This window comes from Anas platyrhynchos, chromosome 4, assembly GCF_047663525.1.
Source record: "Anas platyrhynchos isolate ZD024472 breed Pekin duck chromosome 4, IASCAAS_PekinDuck_T2T, whole genome shotgun sequence".
Taxonomy (NCBI): domain Eukaryota; kingdom Metazoa; phylum Chordata; class Aves; order Anseriformes; family Anatidae; genus Anas; species Anas platyrhynchos.
This window is the reverse complement of record NC_092590.1, coordinates 18,097,642-18,122,944: the sequence shown is the minus strand read 5'-3', so window position 1 is coordinate 18,122,944 and position 25,303 is coordinate 18,097,642. Positions and strand designations below refer to the sequence as shown.

General features: G+C 40.2%; 2 protein-coding genes across 7 annotated transcripts in view; one reads left to right on the top strand and one right to left on the bottom strand.

The window, feature by feature from the left end:
• YTHDC1 (YTH N6-methyladenosine RNA binding protein C1) lies at positions 1-22,009 on the bottom strand. 4 transcript variants are annotated; one of them, XM_027456021.3, is made up of 18 exons: positions 21,853-22,009; positions 20,153-20,287; positions 17,877-17,978; positions 16,919-17,247; positions 16,439-16,787; positions 15,007-15,096; positions 14,438-14,491; positions 13,737-13,831; positions 11,131-11,239; positions 10,913-11,030; positions 9,865-9,949; positions 7,835-8,001; positions 5,205-5,287; positions 3,732-3,768; positions 3,600-3,639; positions 3,433-3,495; positions 1,689-1,823; positions 1-975 (listed from the first exon to the last, which is right to left on the bottom strand). In XM_027456021.3, exons 1-18 carry the CDS (start codon positions 21,878-21,880, stop codon positions 751-753), a joined length of 2,244 nt encoding a protein of 747 aa, XP_027311822.1. In that variant the 5' UTR covers positions 21,881-22,009; the 3' UTR covers positions 1-750. The 4 variants fall into 4 exon arrangements, with proteins under 4 accessions (XP_027311822.1, XP_027311823.1, XP_027311824.1 ...); XM_027456022.3 differs by lacking the exon at positions 14,438-14,491; XM_027456023.3 differs by lacking the exon at positions 20,153-20,287.
• A 1,893-nt stretch (positions 22,010-23,902) lies between these two features.
• The window catches only part of TMPRSS11E (transmembrane serine protease 11E), a 49,877-nt gene continuing 48,476 nt past the window's right edge, over positions 23,903-25,303 (top strand). For all 3 annotated transcript variants that reach the window (XM_072037121.1, XM_072037120.1, XM_072037119.1), the window contains exon 1: positions 23,903-24,051. The gene's annotated coding sequence lies outside the window, so the exon portion shown is untranslated. The remainder of the gene's footprint in view (positions 24,052-25,303) is intronic.

Sequence of the window (25,303 nt, the reverse complement as noted above, 5' to 3'; positions counted from 1 at the left end):
TGGAGTTTTAATCATTTCAATAATTACCAATTTATTTTTATATAAAAAATGGTAGCAATGTAGAATACAGCAATATTTTCTGGTTCCACACGCGCAGGTTGTGAACATTCCAAGCAATGTGTACATTTTGGAAGGAGACTAGACAAGAGAGTTGACCAAATGTTACTGAACATGGGAAGATTTTTTAAAAAAGGTTAAAAATTAGGTATCAATAGTGTCTTCTTAATATTGCTTTCATTACTGAAGACTGAAAAAACACGACTTTACAGACAGAGTTAAAAACCAGAAGAAAAAAAATAGGCTGCTACAACACTGCCATACAGTCAAAAATCATACTTCAATATTTGCATACTTGATAGCAGCATTCTCCCACTGAACCATGTGAAACTACAGGAAGGAAACATCAAAGCAAAAAAAATATGGCAGTTTTCCATCAGTATTCAAAAACCTAGAATGAAGTCACTAAGTAAATGAACACTTATTGAGAATTAATCAATATCTACATTCTTATCTGTTTCCCATTCTGCTCCGATAGAAATGTCAAGTTGTGTCAGCTTTGCGTATTCAATGTTTGGCTGATCTGAGTTTTTCCAGTTCATAGTTCACTGCATGCTTGGAATAAAGAGGGTCATTATAAATCCTTCTACACAACGAACTTTAAGTAGACAGCTGGAAATAAAATATACTACTTGTAAACACACAAAAAAATACAAGCTTTTTTGTTTCAAGTGAGCACTGGTTCCAGATAGATTATCTTCGGTATCTACCTCTTTCACCTCTGTCTCTGTCCCGGTCACAAATCCTCTCTCTCTCCCTTTCCCGATCGCGGCCTCTGTCCCGTTCTCTGTCTCTTCTGTTATCTCTAGGACGGTCCCGTTCCCGCTCTCGGTCCCTCTCCCGAGGCCTGCTTCTCCGACCGCTGACAACTGCTTGTGTGCGGCGGAGAAAGTCGTCCACTCTCATGTCATAGTCGTGCTGTGATGAAAGGACAGTTGTTTCTTTTCTTTTCCAGATGAAAATCCCCTCCCTGCCCTTATCCACAGGATTAGCTGTAACTCTTTGGAAAGCCCAGTCTAAGTATATATATTTATAGACATATAGGTATATGTCCAGCATGCATGAAGTTTCTCATCCTCAGGGAAACACAATAGATCCATGATTCTACTGTGCACAAAGTAGAAAATATGTAAATTGTAAAATATGTTCAAATGCCAGGTTCAAACGCAAGAGAAAGCAAAGCAGTTGTCAAGGTCAGCTAACAGAAGTAGTTCATCAGTTTGATCTTTTTATTGATGTGCCCATAAAAGTTATAAGATTCAAACTTTTCTGCTACTGAAGAGAAAGTAATTTGCAAGAAGTGACATAAGGCCACATCCTTATTCAAACTGGGCTTCAGCAGGAAAAAAGCTTCACAGCTTGACAACCAGATGCCACTTGAAGCAAACAATTCATTTCAAGACCACATTCTGGTAATTCTGCACAGTATCACCTGGGGGAGAGAGGCTTTTCAAAGATGCTGGAAATACCTAGCCAATCTACATGACTGACCTTTCCAAGAAAAACTAAACTGCACTTTAAAAATCTGTATTTTCAAAGTCAACAAGTCCCAGGCTACACCTGTACTCCAAATTCCTCCTATTCCTACTCCAGCCTGCAGGCTCGTCTCCCCCGACTCTGTGGACACTTACTACTCGTTTGTCTCTGTATCTTGCTTCGTGTGGTACAGGATGATGTCCTGAGTATGGCGGGTGAGCTTGAGGTGGAGGTGCATGGTGCTGATAATAAGGGTGGTGTGGTGGCTGCTCCATGCCTGGATACGGTGGCTACAAGAGAGTTACATAAAATGTGTTGAATGTTCTAAAACAAAGGTATGTACCCAAGGCTTAGTGCTGGGAATTAAGAGCAGAGGTTACTTTCATTCAGGTGGAAACAACTTAACACAGGCATCTAAATCTGATCACAGCCTCCTAACTGTATAGCAGAACATGCTTTATGCTTTACTGTCAAAAATCAATGACAGACCATATCATTGCTTTTTTTTTTTTTTTTTTTACAAGTTTGGCCAACATCCTCCCCAGACCCAAATACCTGCCTCAACGTGATGCTATAGGTGAAATTTTGCAACTTCATTTTGCAAATTCTTATTAATGATCTATGCATATGGAATATGATTTTTTGACCAAACCCATAAATTCTCACAGAAATGAGGCTTTCTGGTGCCATTCCTTATTGGTATATCCTATTTTAAGTGAACAAGCTTACTCTGCAAGACAAACTATTTAACAAAAGACTAGCAGATTCTTTTAGTTATTATTATTATTTTTTAATCAAATCATCTCTTGGCTTCTCTTCCATCTTTTTAATCAGTAAGGTCTTTCTTTCAGATATTACTAAAGCATTTTTGCTTGCATCGCTGCTCATAAATGAAGTAGGTAGAAGTTATGGATTTTAAGATGACTACTTGGCCATCATGCAGAATGGGGATGGGCAGGGAGAAATTATGGGAGCATCTCTAGGTTTACCTGGGTTTGAAAAAAACATTTTCCTCCCAGTCTGAAAAATTTGCTGATCTCCTTCAATTATGGCAAATGAGAGCTGTGTTACAGCTGAGAAAAATGAGGGGCAGTAATGGCATCTCTACACCTGGCACAGCCTGTTGCTCATTCACAATATACACAACAAGAGCCAGAAAGCTTGTTATAGTTACCTGAAATCATGACACAACTCAGAGCCAGAATAACAAAATATAACCAAAATAACTAATTAGTGACTATTCCTCCTCACAGAAGGAGGAAACCACAAATGACTGTAACTGGTATTTTGCTTGTACTTAAATTCAACATAGGTAACGTGCACACATACGCGTTTATTTGACTGGGAAAAAAGTGCATTTCAGTGGAGGCTGCCACATGACATGGCTTATTTGGATTACACTATTCAGTACAGCCTGCTGCTTTGCTTCATGCTTCACTGACATAGCCAAAAGCAAGCCACTGCATAACACTTGAGCACACCAACCCAATCTGTGAGACTGCAGCAAGTCCACCTCTTTGATGCATTTGCTGTCTGAAAGAAAGCCAATTACTGTGAATCTTTAGCTGAATACAGAATTTGGTAACACCCTCCTGTGCGGGCTATAGAAAGGATCTGCTATTTCCTCAGAGCCTTCTGTTCCTTCTAGGTTCAAGCCAACACAGATTCTTGCTGCTGTACTACTTACTAGAATGAGGGACTATTGCTGAGAGCAAAATAAAAATACAAGATAATACTCGATAAGTAATTTTTCTTCCTTAAAATTTTACGCAATTACAGAAAAGATAAATTTTAGGAAAAGCAAAGAGTTGGGCACAGTTCAGATATACTAGGCTCCTGTAGTGGGGAACAGAAAAGCCATATTTTGTAGAAAAAAATGGAGTTGAACAAGACACAAACCATTCCTTGCCACGGTGGTGGTGGTCCCATGTTGTGGAATTCTCTCACGTAATCATTGTAGGACTAAAATGAAAGACAGTGATATTAATATTTGTGGTGGGTGTTCTTTGGAAGTGCTGAAAGCTGAATATAAAGAGTTCCCACAAGATCAACATGCACCAACTTACCCCATTTAAAAACACATCCCGTCGAACTCCTGAAAATCGTCTGTTGGGAATAAAAATTTGCAGAACTAAATCCAAGTTATCCACACAGACAAGTTACCAGGACATAAAGTAAACAGCATGAACACACCTTACCTGTCTACTTCAGGATACCTGGGATCCTTTATATACCCTGTTCAAACATCAAGCAGTGTTAATTTAATTTACCATCTCATTATAACAGTTTTAAAAAATATACTTATTAAAATCTACCCTTCCATTTTGTAGTACTTGTTACAATTTGGTAGCTGGCACACAGTGTAATGCCTGTTGTATTCAGCTTCAAAATCTCAAACTTACAATTTCTTGTAGACAGTAAAGAAAAATAGTATAGTAATAAAAATACATATATATAAAACGTGTGTGCATATATATATATATATATTTTTTCATACACACTCACAGAAGCTTGCACACAGTACAAATATGGAAGGGGAAATCTGTGCAAAGACAAATTTCTTTCTAACTCAAACTGCCCTCATGCTTGAAGGGTATTGTGCCCTGACAGTCAACCCATGGCCGCTGCTACTTATTAACCATGCATTCAGTACAGTTGCCCAGAGTACCACCATTCAAAGCTGATTTCCTAGGTTTTGAATACAAAGTTAAACAGAAACTTAAAAACAAGGTAAAACCATCTGGAAAAGCAGTCCAGGACAAAGAATTACTACAGCTTTAGTAAATTCCAAGAAGTAAACTTCTCACAGCTCAGCAAAATGGTACAAAACACCAGGCGTGCCTATGCTGCTAATAGAACAATGGTTTTGAACTTCATTAGTTCTTAAAATTTTGTTCTGTACTCTAAATCTTGGAAAGACAGGGAGCAGCAACAACATACTTTTTGCATCAAAGGATGCTAACTTTGCAGTCAAGCTGGACAGATAAAGGCATATTCTTAAGAAAGATTTAGAAATCTACTACTGAAATAATGGAATTTATATTTCTAACACTAATGAAGCAAGTCTTTGTAGTTTACAACCAACCATTTTGTATTATTTGCTTTCAGAAAAAGAATCTCCAATATTATGAGCATTGTTGTTGCATTACCATTGTGAACATCTTTCTAGAAAACAGCAAAATTCTTTTCCCAAACCCATCATTAGAGCCTCTTGTAAAATACAATGCTCCCATTCCCTTCCTCATATCCAACTCATAAAAAAAAAATATCTGAAAACACAAATGAATGTCTATCTCAGCTAACTTTCCTAGTAGAAAATTTCTGATAAACATTTTAATTTGATGATTACTGCACTTGCAAGTAGGCCAAGCAAATCCTAGTGACTGGCAGGCATTTCAACTAACCACATTAATAAAGTTTTTGAGACAATTTCCACAATTCTGAGATTCTTGAAAGGGCTCGGTTTAAATTAACTCATTTCTCTCAAAGCAGTGAAGCTTAGTGCCACTAAACTCTGGCAAGAAGTGGGTTGAACCAGCAGGCAGCACTCAGGACAAGTTCCATTTTTATACCCCAACCATATCAAAAGTTTACTTTCAAAATTCACGAGGATGCACTAGAGAAAACACTTGTGAATTGGTGCACACAAATCTTCATGGTAAGATATTAACCTGGTCTTTGGTGAAACTCAGGGGGATAGTCAATCCTTGGTTTCTTTCTGCTGTTATGAATATCATAATCTTCTGGTCGACGCCTATACAAATTAGATATCAGAAATTAAACAAGATTGCTTGGAGCATTCGACACAGCAGAATACCTCAAAGGAATAGCTTGAGCTGCCCAGGTTCTCCATTTATCCATTCTGAACTTCATCTGCTTCAAATCATTCTAAAGCTTTAAGTTTGAACTCAAATAATTACATACAACAGCCTGATTAAATACCCTCCTGTTAGCTTTTGGTTACAGGTGCTTTGGTAGTGATGGAAGAAACTCTACCAACAGCACCTTTGTAACAAACAAAAGGGAACAGACTTGTCTGAAACAAATTCAGACGTAGGCTTTAGCATTATACTTTCACATTACATTTTGAACCAACCTATTGGACAACAGAGTTTACATTACTGCATACAGTTAAAATAAACGGTAAAATATACCATTACAGTCAAAAGGCACGGACATTACTTCACTAACTATGGGGTAAAGAATTCTATAAGAGGTCTATTTGCATAACATTTATAAATAAAACCGTGCATGCTATTGTGAAATTGGTTTTCACTGCAGCTTGGCTAGCTTTGTAGTCCAATAATATTATTTCTAACAAACTCTGTTCTAAGCAATTTACCAGTAATGTATCAGTGCCTTTTACAGAAAGTTTAAGAACGTTTAAACTTCCTGATAATTAATTAGGGCTTTTTAATACAGAATAGTTTCCTTATGGAAGAGATGGTATCTTTAAGAATCTCACTCTCAGGAAGGCAGTCTGTTCATAAAACATGTACATTCCCATTGCTGTTATGTTTAATAGAGAACTATGCTTAAAAAAAGAACTGGAAACTGGTTGCTAATGTTTCTCTATCAAGGTACATAAACATTAATGGGAGACTTCAATGCTAACATAAAGGTGTTTCTAAATACAAATCAGCTACAATCCAATCCCCAACCCCCCATCAGCAATGTAATTCCTTATGACAAAGACATGAAATTGACACTTTCTTATAATGCTTAATTACTGTGCAACTTGCTTACTGAGTAATGAGCTCACACAGCTTTCTCTTAATTTTATAAGTAGTTTCTCCTCCCCCTTCCCAACTTCAGTTTTTAAAGCCCACCATACCCAGTTACTAAGCTCTTTAAAACAAAAGCAGATTCTTTACTATGAGCAAAAAGCCCAAAAAACAAAGCAGTTGCATCTACAGCAAAATCAGATCAAGAAAAATAGAAGCTGGTGTAAAGAATAAACATACCGCTTTCTTGTAGTTTTGAGAGTGCATTTACGACCGGTATAAATTATGATAGAAACAGTTCATATAGTAGTCCAACTACTGACTTTAAGCTGTAAGCCACATACATAAATGGAGGCCCTGGCAGGCTTGAGAAGGTGTGGTGGTGTTATATGTATAGTTTGCAGTCCATTGCAAAACCTTCACTTGTATATACTTTATTGCACTGGAAACCTCTTAGCTTAACTTCACAAGCCATCTTGGTGTTCAGTCCTTTAAAGCCAAAAATAGGGGGGCGCTGCCAGGTTTCCTCCTACCTACTCGTTAGAGTGTCCTTCCTTTAAGCTCAAGGAAAAGGGGACTCTTGTTGGGTATCTGTACCTACCACAGGACGTTTCCACAAAGAGGAAACAACCAAAGGTTTCAGCCCAAACCATACATCAGTCTGTATGCAAAATGGCTACACAGGGAAAAGGTGTTTGGCAGAAGGGCTAATATCAGTTCTTTGCAAAGACTTCTCCAATTCTGTAACAAGTTATACCCCCTTTTTTCTGGAAAGTGATGTTAAGTTCATATAGCAGTGATCAATAACCATGTCGATCCTCTAAAATACTTTTAAGTCCACAGGTACTGCCAGCATCTGGAAAGGTTGTATATACAGACACAGCAACAGCCATTCTGTTTGGTTTGTTGCCGGGTCTCCAAGGGCCACTCGATCCCTTTTGGAAAGAACCTACTGTTTTCAGAAGCTCAGCAAGATGTGTGAATTCAGTGGTTACATGTTAGAGAATATTTGGCAATGGGGTTAAAGCATCACGGTGACACAATTTGAAACAGTCCCAATAATGCTCCTCTTGAATATCAAAATAACTTAAATATTTTATCCTCAAAATGAGGCGGCATCTTCTGCAAAATTTTAAGTGATCCTTATTAAAGTCCCATATTTGATAAGGCTTATCCAGTGACACACCTGAAAGAAAAGGCTTTTACAAGATATTAACGCATTTTTGGCACATAAGTATTTCCTTCTCTCCATCTAGCCTGCTCATAATAAATCCAAGCTTACCTACAGCTAGTGTTACATGTTGCATTATCTCAATAAATGATCTAGTCTAAACTAGAGAGCACTTTAAGAGCTTTTTTTTTTTTTTCTGCAAAAGCAAAGATCCCCATTTTCCTCTTGAAAAATGACAGACCGGGGAACCATGTGAAATCCTCAATGAAGCCACAAACTTGTCCATGCAGCTTGATTTGAGGATTTTCTCTCTTCTTTATCGCAGGGAAAGCTTTGACGAATCACATTCCTCCATCACGTTATTCTGATACATGTGCCTATTATCAGTCCAAAGAACGTTTCTAACCTTCCCACGTCCCGAACGGGGTCACGACGGGATGGGCGTCCTCTTGATCGGGGCTGTGAGTGCATTCTTCTCTTGTGCCTCATTTTATGAATGACTTGATACAAGTCAATACTTTCATCAGGAGGGAACAGAAGGCAAAGCTGGGTTCCACATTCCGGCTCAATCTCCTACAATTAGTTAGAAGTTCAGTAGTGGTTTATAAACCGAAGAAAAGAAACTCTCCTCAATTACATTAGCAATATACACTTTAAAAAAAGACACTTTGAAGATATTTCAGTATGACTCGAGACACAGCAAAATTCACTTACATTACCTTCCACTCTTTAGGGACTACTTAGAATTTTCATAAATTAGTCCAACACTTGGGGCAAACATATCTTCCCATGAGACATACAGGCCACATCACTGTTTCGCTACAAAATCAGAGGACTGTCTTTCATCACAAAGAAAATGATCACCTATTACAGAAAGAAAAGCAACACACGCAGGAGAAAAATCCATCCTAGCTTCACATACAGAGCCATGGCCTGATGAAGTTCACTATTACCACTCAACTGAGTTCTTCAGTTGATGACAGATCCACAAAACGCTAGGTTAGCGCCTGGCAGCAGTCAAAACAAGCAAATTACGTGTTCAGGATTGTTAGGACAGGAACACAGAATGAGAAAAATCATTATACCATTCTGGAATTCCATGTTCCACCCATACCTGGAATAGTGGGTGCAGTTCTGAAGGGAAAAAAAGGTGGGGGGACAGGGACAAGGACAGTAGAACTGGAAAAGCTTCAAAGGAAGTGATGTGGATAACTGCATGTGTGGAACAACTCCTGTATGCAAAGACCAAATGGGTGGGGATTTTTCAGCGTTGGGAAAAAAAAAAAAGGAGGAATTTGTGAGATATGGAGAACAATGGGAGCAACCCTCTTCTCCAAACAACTCAACATCAGACAAAAACCAACTTGACTCCCTTTTCTGAAGCAAGAACTTGGGGCCATCAAATTAAACTACGAGGAGGCAGGTGCTAAACAATCCAAGAAAGGGCTTCTTCAACCCGGTGACTAGCAGGCCTGTGGAACACCCTAGTGAAGGATATTGTAGACGCTCATTTGAGTTCTGAGGGAAAACGTATGCATTATCAGAAGAAACATCCATTGGGGATTACGCAAAATATAAACAGATAAACAACAACCACTTCATGAAATAACCTGAGTTGAACAGCTGGGAAAGCAAGCATGCTTGCCCAGTACCTAGCACTACAGAAATTTTATGAAAAATGGAAAACCCACATATACAACTCTATAGTGAAGGGGACAAAACACGAAAAATAACTGGTTCCTTGACCATTTAACAAAACCAAAGTTAACTGAAATCATTTTTCAGAGATCACACTAGACTTGAACATAACAGAAAATACCATTTCACTTTGGCTACCTAACAAGGTGAATGTGTCTATGGGAAAAATAATGCGTGGAGTCTAGAATTTTCCATACAGTATAGGGATTATGCAACTCCAATCTTGCCTTCGGAAACAGAACCCAATGTTTTAAATCAAGGCTGGGTTACTCGATTACAGCAGCAACATACCTGCGCTCTGGTACATCTGACAAGACAAAGAGCCATCCCACTTACAATTTACTAGTATATAATTTATAAGCCTACACCCCAAGCAATACAGTAGAAAAGAAAAATGCAATGCAGAACACAGCTGCAAACACCAGTTTTTAAAAACTGGTGTTATACAGGTTTGCACACGATACAATGCAAGACACGTTACATTTCAAACCCAAAATATCACAGTTTGGAAGCGCTGAACACTGTTTCATCACAAAGACAACAACATTGGCATTATAACGTAACAGTATCGTTTCCTTCTCCCCCAACAATATTGCAAATAAGCTTCTTGCCCTTGTCACAGTACTCTACAATGAGTAACTGATAGGAAGAGATTAAAAATCTTCTGTACATACTAAATTAGCAAGCACTTGAAGACATGAATTATTAAGGAAAAGCCGAAACAGAAAACAAACAAACCTGTCCATCGCGTCCAATCTTTACTGGCTTATGTTCGTTCCAAGGATTGGTCAGGTGAGCAGACTTAGTGAACGGCAATTCACGCCTAAATATGCAAGTGGTATTATTTATAGCTTTGCCTTCGTATTTTACTTATTTAATAATGTATACAATAGGACCTTACAAAAAGAATAATCCTGTTACCCTATGTACCAACAGGTCTCTAAATAGACGTATTAGCACATATTAATACCTGAAGAACTGAAGATTTCACTGTGTCTTATTCCAGTATTAACTATAGTGACACAATGTAGACTTCAAAAGAAGTTTGTCTTTGTATAATATTGAGGTTGTACAATAAGCAATCACAATCTGAATATGCTGACCAGATTCTAATCTTATTCTGAAGCTAGACCCTCTTTGAGATGGTTGGAGTAGGTAGCTTCCTACAGTCCTTTCCAGCTTCAGTTTTCCTATAAACTGAAGTATCACCTCCCCTGTATTTACTCTTCGTCAGCACAAGTGCACGTGCACCGCATCTCACTGGACTGAAAGATGCCTTCTTTACAACACACCCAGTTATATCAACTAACATCCTACGTATTATGCAAGTAGAGACTACTTCATAATGTAATCTATTACATGTTATTTTAGAGCAGTAGCATTTTCTCTGTTCAGACAGATGCCACCATTTCAGTAAAACATGGAACCATCCTTACATGATTCCCCCCCACTTTCTACACAGCTGTCTAACAAGCAAGCAGTTGAATTTTACTCCAAAATCTCAGAATAGTTTTCTAGTTTCAGGGCAAGAGATGAGTGAAGGAAAACACTCAACGTTAAAAATCTCTAAACTAATTAATGGACTACAGAAAAAAAATATTTGCTGTAGCGCACATCAGGTACAGACCTGAATCCCAAGTTCAGTAACATGTGGCCATGAGTATGTGGGGGGTGGAAGACAGCTCTCTAGTTGAAATGAATTTTCAAAAGGATGCTGGCAGCACTCAACTGAGTAATACACAAAAACGGTATTAGGTCTTGTTACTAAGCAGAAGCAGTTATTTACCTACAAATCCAGTCAATTTTAAAGACACCTCCCAACATTTTTGCATTCATTCCTGCAGGCAGCACCCAGTGTATAGGTGATCCTCCATGATGGGATTCTGAAGAAAGTCTTGCAAATCCTGGAGGATTTTACATGAATTGTAACAAAGACAACAGAAAAGCTACTGCACATAAAATCTTACTTTCACTTACCTTGATAAAAGCTAAACTTTCCCTTACCTTGGAATTTGCCACTCTCTCTTACAGAAAATATCAAAATAACACTCCTCGCTGATCTAAATGCAGCATTAAGCTTCTTTTCATTCACTGGAAGTGTTGACCATACTCCCTAAAACAAAACAATCCCCACCCCAACACCAAAACATGAGTTCATCTCAAATGATTTAGCTGAAAGATTTTAAGCATGTCGTTCAGGCAAGGAAAAGACGACTGAACAAGTGCTTTGGGACAAAAGATAAGGAAAAAAGAATGGTACTGCTAGAATCATTCTTTCAGAAAATATTTTTAGCCTGCCCTATGATAAAACTTTTAGAGAAAGTTTTTTTAAATGGCTTTTCGATCTTTTATGAACACTGCAGATGCATTTAGACCACTTATAAAGGCGTTGTTTGTAATTATGGACAGATAGCATAAGAACATTTGCCCTTAGTATTTTTAAGTTGTGTTTCAAGTGACTTTAGAAGCTCGTCTATTTTTAAGAATACATACATAGTAGGAAAAAGCAGCAGCATCTATATAAAAGGTGGGCAGGTAGAGTCCAATAACCTTGTTAGCCTGACAGATTAGTACAGGGCAGCTTGCAGACTTTCAAAATCTTTTAGTGAATGGCCAGACATGAAAGACACCAGAAAAACATTTTAAATTGGCAATACAACTCAAAGCAGTATGTTCAGCCTCACAACATCACCACTGGCTAATTCCTGACTTTTACCTTTCATAAGCCATTTGTCCAACCATACAAAACCACAACAAAAAAAAAAACCTGCTTTAGGGTACCAACCAAGCTAAGCTGTAAAATAACCAGTTTGTTGCACTACTTTTCAGCAAGATCAGCTCCCCAGCCCATTTTTTGAGACCAGAACAGAGAAGATGCTTATGCTGGTTTAATATGCTCAAACTTCAGCCTCAGAATATATTCCAGTAGATGCTAAAGAAAACTTTCTTTTCTGTCCCCTTCTTTTTTCCCCCATTGAAGATGTGCTTTCATGTCCTACTCTGTGCTCAATTACTGGTCATCTGACTTAATGACAACCAAATTCATTAGAATACAGTCACCAGAGAACTATTTCGTCTTAACCTGTTACTAGCTTTTAGTTAAATGTATATTGCTTTAGGCTGTTCGTGAAAGCATGCTGAGTTAGAATAACTTCTTACACCGGCTGCACAAAAGCCAGTGCAGTTGCAAAGCGCTGGTGTCAATATACGAAGAGACAAAACATCTACTCCAGGAACTTTAGGACCTTTAGGACCTAACTAGAAAAATGTTGCAACCCCCAGGGGGCACTGGGGAGATGGCTCAAATACCTCAAGCAGAGCTACTGTCCACCCAGGACATCCCTTTAAAGCCTAGCAAATGGCCAGGGCCACAATGTCCTTGCTGCCTCTCAAGCACTGGTGGAGCACAGAGCAATAAATAACTGTGCATCAGAATTTGGCCTCTGTTGCAGCTGACGGGTACTGACAGAACAGCATGTAATACTACATCACCAAGATTTAACGGAGGAAGCCCAGAGAAAAACTTTATGCTCCAGTAAGGAACATGCGTGTAAGATCCTACCCACAGAATTTCTGTCCTTAAGGGAACAGTAACCAGGCTAGCAGATCACCCATCCAAACAATGTTGTGGCCCAGACAAAGTGCTCAAATCTGCTCACTACAGAGTCCAACAGCTCAGCATCACCAAGCAGAGACAGATGACCCATCCCATATTATCACTGCTTATCCCTTACCTGTTATGAAACCTGTCTGATCACAGAGGAAGATGTAATGCACAGAGCAAGTTCCAAAGAAAAAGAACCATAGCACTGAAAAGGAAAGCTTCCCCAAATCATACAAAGCAGAAGACCCATAGTGCTGAATTTATCAAAGAATGCCACTGTCCCTAACTCATAAACTGGTAACACAATTGTTAGAGTAACTTTAGAAAAGCTGTAAACAACTTAAAAAAAGGCACAAAATCATTTTCGGTAACTTCTGAACAAAAATTCAATCAGTTGATTACAAGAGCTATTCTTATTATTTTTTAATTTTTTAAATATGTTATTAAATATTTCTAATTATTTTAAAATTATTAACTTATTTTTTGAATTTTAAAAGTCAACTTCGTGCATGTTGGAAAAATAGCAACACTGCATACATTCATTGTTATTTTGCAACTGTTCACCTTAAAAACGATCAGTTTTTCAGAACAGTATCGTGAAGAGTCACATTCAGAACATGGCATCAAGCTACAGCACCTCAGAGATTTGTTGGGCAGAGGAGGAAAACCCCTTTCAAAAAGCAGAAAGTTTCTTGAACCAGCTATCCACTGCCTGCCATTCCCTCAACGTTTTCAGAAGCACATTAAACTCCAGTCTTAACTCTCCCATGGCTTAAGGCCCCTTTTCAAGCGTACTCCATCAAGATAAGTAACTTATGGTTCATAAACTTCTCTAGAATACAGTGGAAGCAGAGCAGCTACCCTTAAAGAATCAAGGAACATTTCATTCTTGTCTCTACCAAGAGCTGAGCAACAGAGAAAAGAATGCATAAATCAGTATGTTTTCCTATAGTAAGCTGTGTTTCAAAATATTCAAGGTGATCAGTTTGAAGAAAATTTAACTTACCTTTGCTTTAGCAAGCGATACATTTTCATGGTTATTACTCTTGATGAGAAAGAATCTTGCATCCTGGAGAATGTATTTGAGTTTACTTGTTTGGTCTGAAAAACAAAGTGTCAAATAAGCAGAACTGTAAATATTTTCAGTTTTTGAAAGTGTTGCTGTCAGTGTAGATAGTTGCTTGCTTCCTTCAAAATACACCAGATCCCACCCAGTTCCTACCTATGTATCAAGACAGTCAACCACCCAACGCAAAACTTGAAGCCTAAGCTGTAGAGTACAAAATGCAAGGGGAAGTCAAACCAAAACTAGAACTCAGATATTCAGGTAAAGAAAAAAATAAAAATAAGATCAGCACGATTCAGTGATGTTCCGATATATAGGACTTCTTTTGTTAAGAATCTTTGAATGAACAGTAGGAAACATTTGTATCAACATTAATCCTTGAATAGAGACTACTAAAACATTCTTTTCAAATGAAAGCACATCGTTTTTTGCTTTTCTGTTTCTACTACAAGTAAATCAGCTGAATATTTTGTATTTCGGTCTTAACACATGCAGAAGTAGCTTAAGATTTATTTATGCTCTCAATAATTACATGCGCACATTGATTTATATCGGAACATTACTACTTACACATAATTTAATGAATACAGACAATGGCTTGCTATGGGGCATGCATTAAAAAATTCAAATTTAAATGATACCTTTTTGGACAGCACGAACGGAAGATGATAATTTCTCATGCTTCTTTTCTGAACCTGTGTTTAGCCAAAGTACATTTTGTTCAGATTGAGCCTTAATAGAGATAATATACAATTTCTACAGCCTTGTCACATACAATTTTCATTCATGACAAATTATGCTTTCTGGCGCGCACCCACACACACAAAAAAAATACTGTTCAATGTGCACGAGTGTTTTGTTTTGATTTGTTTTTATTGTTTGGTTTTGGGTTGTTTGGTTTGGGTTTGTTTTATTTTTTTTAAAATAGTATTTGAACAGTTTCCTACTCAGAAAACTAGTCACTGAATCATCATCTTCCAAGTTTAAAAAAAAGTGAAAATTCCACTTAAGCAACAGAATAGCATTAAAGTAACAAGAAAGCCTACTTTACCCCCCCCAAAAGGTATCCACACACAACATGCCAGAAGTCAATACCAAATTATAAGAAGCTACATACCCCATAAATCTCTACAGCCAGTTATATTTATTTTAGATTACACATTAAGATTTGATGCAAGTCAGGAGAACAAGCAATAAAAGGAAAAAATACCTGCATAGGATTCTGATGCAGAACTTCCACTTCTATCAAAAACAATTGGAGAGATACCTCTTGCTCTCTTCCTTTCCTTCTTTTTCTCATCTAAAATAAAGAAAAAGAAAAATATAAAAAATAACAGCAATATTTTTAAGCATCAAGTGGCAGGCAACGTTCAAATAAACAGCACGCACAGAAGAAGCAAACGCTAAGTAGCCAAGCCTTCAACTCACAAGAAGATGAAAAATGCCACAAATCTAGAAATTGCATGTGAAGTTTTGAGACAGAATGAGTCTCCTGGGTGTTCTAGTAAGGGAAGTTTAGTTCTCTCTGGCCTTCAGCCAAAATTCGCAACACAGAGCGCAAGCTCTGATAGTGACATGGGCCTGCTTTCTCAGAGCTCAACAAAAGGAAAAGAGATAAGAAAACAAAGTACTGTGGCACACAGGCAGTTTTTTCTACTCTAAGGAGAGTTATGTTATATTGTGGGCATTTTCTGAAAAACTATTACATCTTTATCACCTTTTAGTCCTCCATAAAACCAAATCAAAGACATGTTAAGGAGAAAGGCCACCTATGGAGACTTCAGACCAGGAAGATATATTAGAGGAATCTCAACAGGAGATCATAAGCCTCTTTCTTATTTGAAAAAACAAAAAAAATAAAACAAAAAAAACACAGAACAGTACCAGTTTCTCCACTGTGCAGAAGTTACAATCCAAACCCTTTACATCTGCTTGTATACAGACAACTACGGGGAATAACCTTCAGCTTCACTTGGAAGATAGGTCTGCATGAACTTTAAATCTTCCAAACAATTCAGTATTTATGTCATTAAAAACTCTGTATGTATCTGTATGTCAGCACTGGTTCCACTACACAGCTGTGAAGCATTTTTTCCTAGTTTTTGCTTAAAACTTTGCTCTTATTCTAAGGTTGTCTTAATAGCTAATCATTTCAACTTAGACTTGTTTTGCTGACAGCAGCCACTATTTAAGCTCATCTGTCTAGCATAACACCTTCTCTGGAGAAGACAGTGGTGCTTTGACTGCACCAGTCTCCCTGGTCACCTATCTGCATGAATACAGAATAGCTTACCACCAGCTTAAGATGAGTTGCATGGAAAGTTAAGCCACAAGGAAAATATTAACTAAGAAACTATGAACTAAGAAAATATCTAAGATTTCAAAGCACATAGCAGTAAGGCCAAAGCAATCAAGAGCAATACAAATCTTCAGCAAAGAAATCCTGATTTCCACAAGTTTTCGTGTAATGAAAGACCACTTTCCAGTAAGATTCTTCCTTCCTTACGATGTTTCAAAGTTAAGATCTTAATGACTCGTGCTGCTAAGATTTACTTTTGACATGGTCGGGAAGTGGTATTTTTATAAGTAGCCAAATTTTCCATGGCAAGGTGTTTCAGACCAGCATGCTAAATGTCACCTACCTGACGCATCTGAACCAGATGCAGATCTGACTGATCCATCTGTGAACGAGGCAGATTCAGAATCAGAATCACTGGCTTCACTCCGTGTGTCATAGTCATTTCCTTCCTTCTGATCTCTCTCATCCTGTTCATACTCTTCTTCATCCTCTTCCCCATCTTCTTCCACCTCTTCATCCTCCTCCCCTTCATCATCTTCTTCTTCTTCCATTCCCTCATTTTCTGTATTGCCTTGTTCAGAGGAGCCACTACTGCCAGTCTCATGATCTGAACAATATTCCTCAGAGTTCACCTCTTCTTTAGAAGAATGGCTGGATCTGCTTGGTCTTCTATCCACATCATGTCTGATTCTCTGATGTTTAAAGAAAAAGTGAATCAGTGGACACATAAGATTGTCAGGATGCACACACAGTCCTAAGAAAATTTGCCTTATAAAAGGTCTCATAATTGTTTTATTTATAAGGCAGCAAGAACATTTAATACCTCTGAACCATCTGGTGTGGAAGACTTTGCCCTTCTGTCAAGATCCCTCTTCCTCATGCAAGTCTTTTCTGGCTGTCCTTTATAAGGATCCCTGGAGCTGCTTGACATGCGTGTCTTTCGATCACCATCTGGACGCTTGTTTCTGTCAGACCTCTGATACTCCTCATTCTTGTATTCTGATATTGGCTTTCCTTTCGTACTCACTATTCTCTTGTTATTGCTAACTGATGAACTAGGAGGCTTTGGCATCATCTGCCTTGACGAATGCAGAGAAGGTTTCTGTCTCTTGTTTTCAGCGCTTTCCATCCTGTCGCTTTTTCTTTTTGATCCTTAAATAAAAAGATACCAAGCTCAATGTTATTTTGCATGTAACACCAAAAACTCTGCAGAGACCCCCCCACTTTCTCTACTTTGGTAAAACCCTTGTTGCCGTCACAGGCACCATCCTAGGTGTAAGCTTTGCAAAAAAACCTCAATACTGCCTGTTCAGAACAGCTAATGTTCTAAAAAGGGCATATTACTATCCTTTAGGATGTCCAACTCATACTTTAGGTTTTCGTAGGTGTTTTCTAAATTTTATGTATGGGAACACTAAACTAAATTCTTACAGGATTGATCTAAAGCCCAACTAGCAACTGAGCCCAGAAGGGACTTTAGGACTGCCTTGTTCCATTTCACGTCATTACAAAAAACAGCACAGTCTTTTTCTAACAGCAAATACGCTCATGACAAGGCAGACTCCACAACTGCTTCTAGGATGAAAGGACACCTACTTAAACATTTGTCTGGAAGGTTTGGTGAAAAAGTAGATCCTTGTGAAATAACGACTGTTTTGGACTCTTTGAAGCAAGTTATAAAAACTGCTTATTCAAAGACTTTAACCCTGTTAAGACAGACTTTTTTTTTTTTTTTTAATAATTTACTTCTGTACAGAACATCCACTACCACAGTCACCTACCCTTTTTTTCACTTTTGTCTTGCTCACTATCAGGGTTATATAACTCATCATCTTGGTCAGGAGCATCAGTCAAAATGTCATCCAGGACATTCAATTCACCATCTGAAAGCAGAAGAGTTAAAAACAACCATAATGAGTCTGAAGCTGCAAGCTACAGTAGAACTAGTATTTACAAACAAGAACATTTCCTTTAGGGTTACAGATCTGTCACATGGCAAAAATTAATGTCTTTTGTCCACAACTTCAGTTGGATGGATTGAGCAAACCCAATAAAACAATTAAGATGTCACAGAATGCATTCAGGCCTCTGAATAAGGTCCAGCTTGGTTCCTCGCATCACATAAGCTTTACAAAGCTGACCTAAAAATGCAAGCCTAACAAAAAAGCCTGTACAAAAACAGAGAAAAAGGAGAGTGGGCGATAGCCTAAGTGGCATAAGAAAAGAGGAGGGATCTTCCTACTTCAAATCCCAAAGAACTTGAAGATTTATTATTCTCTTCTGCCCTGCTATTTTTGTTCTCACTGCTGTGTTAGGAGGGGAATTTTGTGGTTTATCTCCAAGGAAAAAGCCACAAAAGGGGAAGATAAGCTAACAAGAGCATAAGCTAGGTCAATCCACTGAAGAAGTAGAAAGAAATATTTGTTTGCTACATAATTCTGAGTTGCTCTGAAAAAAAATAAATAACTACAACTAATTCATTTTAATCACCAGGGCAAAAAGTTAAGGAAATTCATGCTAGAGATGGTAAACGACCACAATGGGTTACACAACTTTTAAAACTTGTCACTGCTTCCAGCTCTGCTTCACTTTGAGTGAAACCAATGGGAATGTGTGGCAATTCCAGTAAAAAGATTCATCAGATGTAAGACAGCAGATCAATATGCCAATCACTTTCAAAATAAGACTGGACTAAGTGTAAGTATGCAAATGGAAATATAATAGGAAAAGTTTGAATTTAGAATCCCATGTTACTTGTCCTGAAGTCTGGAATTCTGAGCTCTTTCATTCTATATTACTGTCAGTGATTCTACTTCCTGTGTTTCAGAAGAGGAAAGCAGAGCAAATTCCAGGGATTCAGCTATTGACAGTATCTGGAAAAAGTAGCATGTTAAAAAGCAGCAGGTCAGTATTCTTCTGCTGGACAAAACTGTGGTAAAGCAACAAAGCTGTCCAGAATATGGCAAATTGTTTATCTCAAATTCTTGATCTGTGCCACAAGATGAGTTTTACAGCTTAGTATTAAAAATACAAGTTAATATTATTTTTATCTCTACTATAGATGTCTGAATCTGAAGTCACCATGTGTGCTAGCCTCCCTGCAGGCACTTCTTCACTTTTTCTGTGGCAGGGGAATGTAGGAGTAGTCACTGAACTGCATTGCTGCTGTAAATGATGCAAAGGAAGTGGTGCAGAGAGAAGTGTATCAAGCTTTTCCCTGGCAGTTTACAGTCAGAGGACATTCAAATATCACAGAGCTACACTGTAATTCATTTGGGAGCAGACCTTGATGCTTGAAGATACATATATATGCCCACAGCAAACATTTTTGCTTTTAATGATGAGAAACATAAGAGCCAGGCTGATGGCTTTGCAACTGCTAAACATGGGTTGCAGTTTCCTGGCTTGCATCATGTTTCCCCACAAAGGGCTAGGCAAGCTCTCAACACAAAATTTTGTTGCTGGAGACCAATGAAAAAGAGGCCTTCTGGGATTAGAACCCACCTCAGACCACAAATACTGAGCCTCAGCCTTCATTCTGTTTTAGTGAGGCAACAACATGCTTGAGTAAACTATATTTAACCTAGCTACTGCAGTAGCATTCAGAGGTGTTAAAATACTCAGGTATGAGCTGGTTCAAAAATAAATGAGAAAATAAAACTTTTATGGAATAACCATGTCTGACACAGACTGACAACCCCTTTCAGGGTCAGGTGGGCCTGATTTTTAGTCAGAACCTTAAAAAAGTATTCAAAGGACAGATGCAGGAACTGGTCTTCCTCCCTTTCTATGATGCATCTGACTCCTGAGAAATTTCCAGAATTATTTAGCAGCCTGCTGATGCAAAAAGGGCAGTCTGACCACACAGTTCCCATCTGCCGCCTGCATCAGGTACACTGCTCAACTGACCTCCATAAAATGATTCCGCTCACTGAGCTGTCACTGTTAAGCATTCAACCTGATCAGCTAAATTATCTCAGAGAGATCAAGGTAAGCATCAGGAAAAGCACAAAAAAAAGAAAGAAACAGAAAAACAGTAGAGGGACAGATTTCTTACAGTTCATCACTGCTGAAGGGGGAAGGTCCACATGGGTCCATTTCACTACAGACACTCCCAACTGGGCTCTCCTGCAACTCATCTTATGTTGACTCCGGGGTGTGTTGGATCCCTCCATGAACAAATTTAACTCACCTGAAACAGCAGGAAAGTAACCTGGGGAGGGTGTTTTTCCTTTGCTGGCCAAAAGAGTTAGATCTATTCAAGGAAGGGTCCAAACAAGAATCTGAGTTGGCAAACAGAGTGGGTAAGACCACGCAATCTAAAACTGAAAGGGTCAGTGAGATTTATTTCCACTTTCCCTAAGCAGTGAAACAGCATTTCTCTTTTAGAAGGAGTACAGAAATAACATTGCATTTTCATCAGAGATAAACTCAGTTACAAACAAATGTTTATTAACACCTGCTATCCAATCAATCAGAATCTATCCTTTCACAGAGCAGCCAGTTAAACGCAAGTTAAAATACAAACCATAGAAACATTTCTTGTCTGCTACTCACGACCTGAACACTGTCAGTGATTAAACAAAAAATCCCAACACATATCCTAGACACATTAAAAAAAAAAAAAAAAAAAGCCCATCTGGATAAAAGGTTATATGAGACAGAGTTTAAGAATCCAATAGTACATATTTCAATTTTACTGTTTTTCCAGAATGGCTGCTAAAATCTATTCCAGGATGACCCAAACATATCCTACCCTACCAGTATTACAATAATAAAGCTAAGAATCAAATATCAGAAATAATTTCACCCATCAGCTCTAACAAAACCTAGTGGGAATTTTCCAGTTTGACTACAAATACTGAACACCGCAGACTTTCACCCTTCTCACAAATGGGCAGTGACAATTCACAGCCAGCTATCCTGCAAGAAGTTTTAGATGAAATGCATTCCACAGAAATCCTGAATGATGCAAACCAACCCACGCTGCTACCTGGATCCCTTACCTTTTTAATAAAATGACTGTAATCTGTGCTAACCACCAGACAGCAGCCCGCTACACCTGACATACGCTTTCATAGCTTTAACGTCAATTTAGCGAGGACTGACTCGTATAACCTCACAGACAGCACGTGCATCACTTCAGCTTCTGCAGAGTGACAGGCTGCCCTGAGCCTTTAGGGTATATGTCACCCTGCAAGTGTTCAGTTATTTTAAAGTTATTCACCCACAGTGGTCGGTAAGCTTAAGGGACTGCAGGGAAGACAGGGACAGCGAGCTGAAAGCACTCAGGGAATACTGCAGTGCCAGCTTCTGCTTGACAAAGTAACTACGTCTCCTGATAGAAAAAAATTAAGAAAAAAAATAAAGGAAATTAAGGAAAAACCTGACGGAAATCAGTCCTGCAGGAGGATACCCAGCAGCAACCCTCCTGCAGCACGGCGAACCTCGCTGCCCTCTGCTGCAGTCACCTTGCCCCGAGCCCTCTGCCCGGGCACCGCGTCCCCCCCGCCTCCCGAGGGCCCCGTCCCCACACAGCGCTGCCCAAACCCGCAGCAGCCGCCCCCGGAGCGGGCCTCCAGCGCCCTCCGCTCTCCTCACGGGCGCCTCACAGGGCGAAGGCCCGGAGCCAGCGACCGAGCAGGCCCGGCTGGGGGCGGCCAGCTCCGCTGAGGGGGGCGCCGAGGGGGCACCGAGTGTCCCACCCAGCTCGCCCCGGAGCCCGGCTCTCGCCCGCAGCCCGTCCCCCGGGGGTACCTTTCTCCTCCCGGCTGTCCGCCGCCATCCCGCCGCGCCGCGCCGCGCCGAGCGCCTAAGATGGCGGCGCCCTCTTCCTGCGCCCAACGCCTCCCGCCCCGCCCCGCCGGCACCGCGCTGGGGAGGGAGGGAGGGAGGGGGGAAATGGCGCCCGGCTGAGCATGCGCGGTGGGGTGCGTGAAGGGATTGAGGCGGGTATGGGCAGTGTGTGGGCAGAGAGGGAAGGGGAAAGGGAAAAATAGGGAAAGGAAGGGAAAAAAGGGAAAGGAAGGGGGAAAAAAAGGAAGGGAAGGGGAAAAGGAGAAAGGAAGGGGAAGAGGAAAAGGGGAAAAGAAGGGAAAAATGGAAAGGAAGGGAAATAATAGAAGGGAAGGGAGAAAAGGGAAGGGAAGGAAAAAGGGAAAGGAAGGGAAAAATAAAAGGGAAGAGGAAAAAGGGAAAGGAAGGGGAAAATAGAAGAGAAGGGAAAGAAAGGGGAAAAAAGGCACAAATAGCAGGGAAGGGAAAGGAAGGGGAAAAAAAGGCAAAAACAGCAGGGAAGGGAAAGGAAGAGGAAAAAAGGGCAAAAACAGCAGGGAAGGGAAAGGAAGGGGAGAAAAGGGGCAAAAACAGCAGGGAAGGGAAAGGAAGGGGAGAAAAGGGGCAAAAACAGCAGGGAAGGAAGGGGGAAAAAAAAAAAAAAGGGAAGGGGGAAAAAGTTTCAACAGATCTGGGTGCTGTGTCCTATGCTTTGGCCACAACAACCCCATGCAGCACTACAGGCTCAGGGCAGAGTGGCTGGAAAGCTGTGCAGAGGAGAAGGATCTGGGGGTGCTGATGGATGCTCGCCTGAACACGAGCCAGCAGCGTGCCCAGGTAGCCAAGAAGGCCAGCGGCATCCTGGCCTGTGTCAGGAATGGTGCAGCCAGCAGGAGCAGGGAGGTGATCGTCCCCCTGTGCTCTGCTCTGGTGAGGCCGCACCTCGAGTGCTGTGTTCAGCTTTGGGCCCCTCACTCCCAGAAGGACACTGAGGCCCTGGAGCATGTCCAGAGCAGGGCTACGAAGCTGGTGAAGGGCCTGGAGCACAAGGCCTGTGAGTTGGCCTTTTCTCACAGGTAACTAGCGATAGGACTAGAGGGAATGGCCTCAAGTTGCCCCAGGGGAGGTTCAGGGTGGAAATGAGGAGACATTTCTCCTCAGAAAGAGCAGTCAGGCACTGGGACGGGTTGCCCAGAGAGGTGGTGGAGTCACCATCCCTGGGGGTGTTCAAGGAAAGGTTGGACGTGGTGCTTAAGGACATCGTTTAAGTGGGTGAACTTGGTGGTAGGGTGATGGTTGGACCAGGTGACCTTGGAGGTGTTTTCCAACCTTAATGATTCTGTGATTCAATGAAAAAAAAGAAGTTTCTGTCCCCTCAGCATGAGGGAGGCTGAGGGAAAGCCCCTGTTGCATGGTGTTTGTATAGTGCTGTGATGGCGGCCTGAGGCGCCAGAGCTCTCCTCATGGTCCCTGAGAAGGGCAGAACAGTCATGGCTTTCCCCTTGGTTAGGAATTGCTGCACAACATGTTTTCCTCACGTGTGTGAATGGTTTATAGGTCTACATCAGATGTGTCTGCAGCTGTCCCATATGTTTTTCACAAGCGTATATATATATTTTTATGTTTTGGTTTCTTTTTTTTAATTATTATTTTGGTTTTCACCTGACAGTATTCAGCTTGTTTTGTAACACCTGTGTTTAACCATAAAACAAGTGTGCTTTATCAAGCCAAATTGTTTTTTAAAGAAACTCAGGATTAGTGTATACTTCCCTACCATAACCCAGGTGAAAACTGTAAGTGCCTCTGCTTTTGTTACCTTTTCAGGCAGCCTGGGTACTTGATTGCACTACAGTATTTTATACTATTGTATTACACTATTATTATTTTATACTGTTATACTATTTATTACAGCTGTGTGTAACTCACAATTAACAGAGAGCTCGTTAGTATTTTAAAAGCTCAACCATGCGCTCAAATTTTATGTGCTCAGGAGGTTGGGTTGCGTGGTGATGCCTGCTGTAGACTGAGTGATAGTTTTTATATTTCAGGCTGCAGGTCTGTGCTAGTGCAGTCTGATGGGTGTAGCCAGTCTCTCAATGCCTTGACTGCCAGAGCAATGTAGCTCCAAGTTGTTTCTCTTGGGATCTTTGTTGTGTTTACGTACTCTTGCAGGGCGGACAGGTTAGTAAAAATGTCTGGTCAGACCCCTGCCTGTTGTTTAGTCCACCTAAAATGTCAGGAAAGAACACATTTCCTTTTCTGTGATGGAGGGTAGAGTACAAAATGTGTCCTCTGACATCGGTCGGGATTGTCCACCTTGCTTCAGAGCTATCAATGCAAATCCCAAATAGAGGATAAAAACATTCACTGAAAAACTACAGTACTTCTTCAGTGAGATGATAGAAGCTAGAATTAGGTGAAAGGAATGAAATTTCTGAGGTGACTGTGCTGCTACAGGAGACGGAAAGGTATGTGTTCCTCAGATTTGTAGTGGCTTCCTGATCTGAATGGAGGTTTTTTCTTCTGTAGTGCTCTAACTGATTCAACACTTACTCACCTGTGAGTCTTCATGCTTTCTCTGGAATTGCGTCTTGTGAAATATGCAGGACTTGACCCTCGTAGTTTTGCTGACACTCACTTCTTGATTCCGTAGTCAAAGAATGCAGAGCAGTTCTTGTGTGCGCTTGTATCTGTCTCATCAGTTAGGTAAGCAGCTTGTGAAGTGCCTTTCAGCAGCTGGAATGTACACGACAGATTTACTTGGTGTGCTGTGTCCCTGAGCAATACCTGCTTTCTCTCATTTTACTAGGAATTACCACGTGGTATCGCGTTAGCAGTTTTTGGCTTAATTTCTGTCTACGAAAGCTGTGAGAGATAACTAACCAAAAAAACTGTCAGGCTGTGTGTAATCCACTAGATGGTACCATTGAAGTGAGTTAACTGGAAGGGTGCTTAGTCAGAAGGAGCTGTGGTTTGCATCCTTCGCTTTGAATCGTGCAGAAGTACCCAGATAGCCTTGGAGAAGGCTGTGCTGTTATCCAGGCATAGCCCTGTTGGTGGGTTTCAGGCTTTCAGTGTGGTGTGGAATTCAAATACTGGTGGCATAAGTCTAGCACCTTTTCTGTAGTGTGTTTTTGAAGCAAAATACAAGTCTGCAAGGGAGGATAGCTGCTGAAATATTTCTTGAGGGTGTAATGGCTTTGGCCAACTCTCACCATGATAATCATTTGAATAGGAGGACAAAACTAAACTGTATCCAGAGATTCCTTCCAACCTCAGCCACCTTGCAGTTCTGTTATCAATGAGCATTTGTTTGAAAATTAATAGGGCAAGAGAGACTCCGTGGTGCACGGAAGCAGCTTGTAGCTGCGGCTTCCCATATCCCAACAGAAAAGGGAGGAAAAAAGGGGTACTGAGCTTGGTGGTGGGTTTC

What these genes read in the sequence shown, in the direction of transcription:
- YTHDC1 (XM_027456021.3), bottom strand. Translation starts at nt 21,880, where the DNA reads ATGGCGGCGGACAGCCGGGAGGAGAAAG. An exon ending in TGCATCAGAATCCTATGCAG is followed by an intron (nt 14,492 to 15,006) that starts GTATTTTTTCCT and finishes GGCTAAACACAG; the next exon opens with GTTCAGAAAAGAAGCATGAG. An exon ending in TATCGCTTGCTAAAGCAAAG is followed by an intron (nt 11,240 to 13,736) that starts GTAAGTTAAATT and finishes GTTTTGTTTTAG; the next exon opens with GGAGTATGGTCAACACTTCC.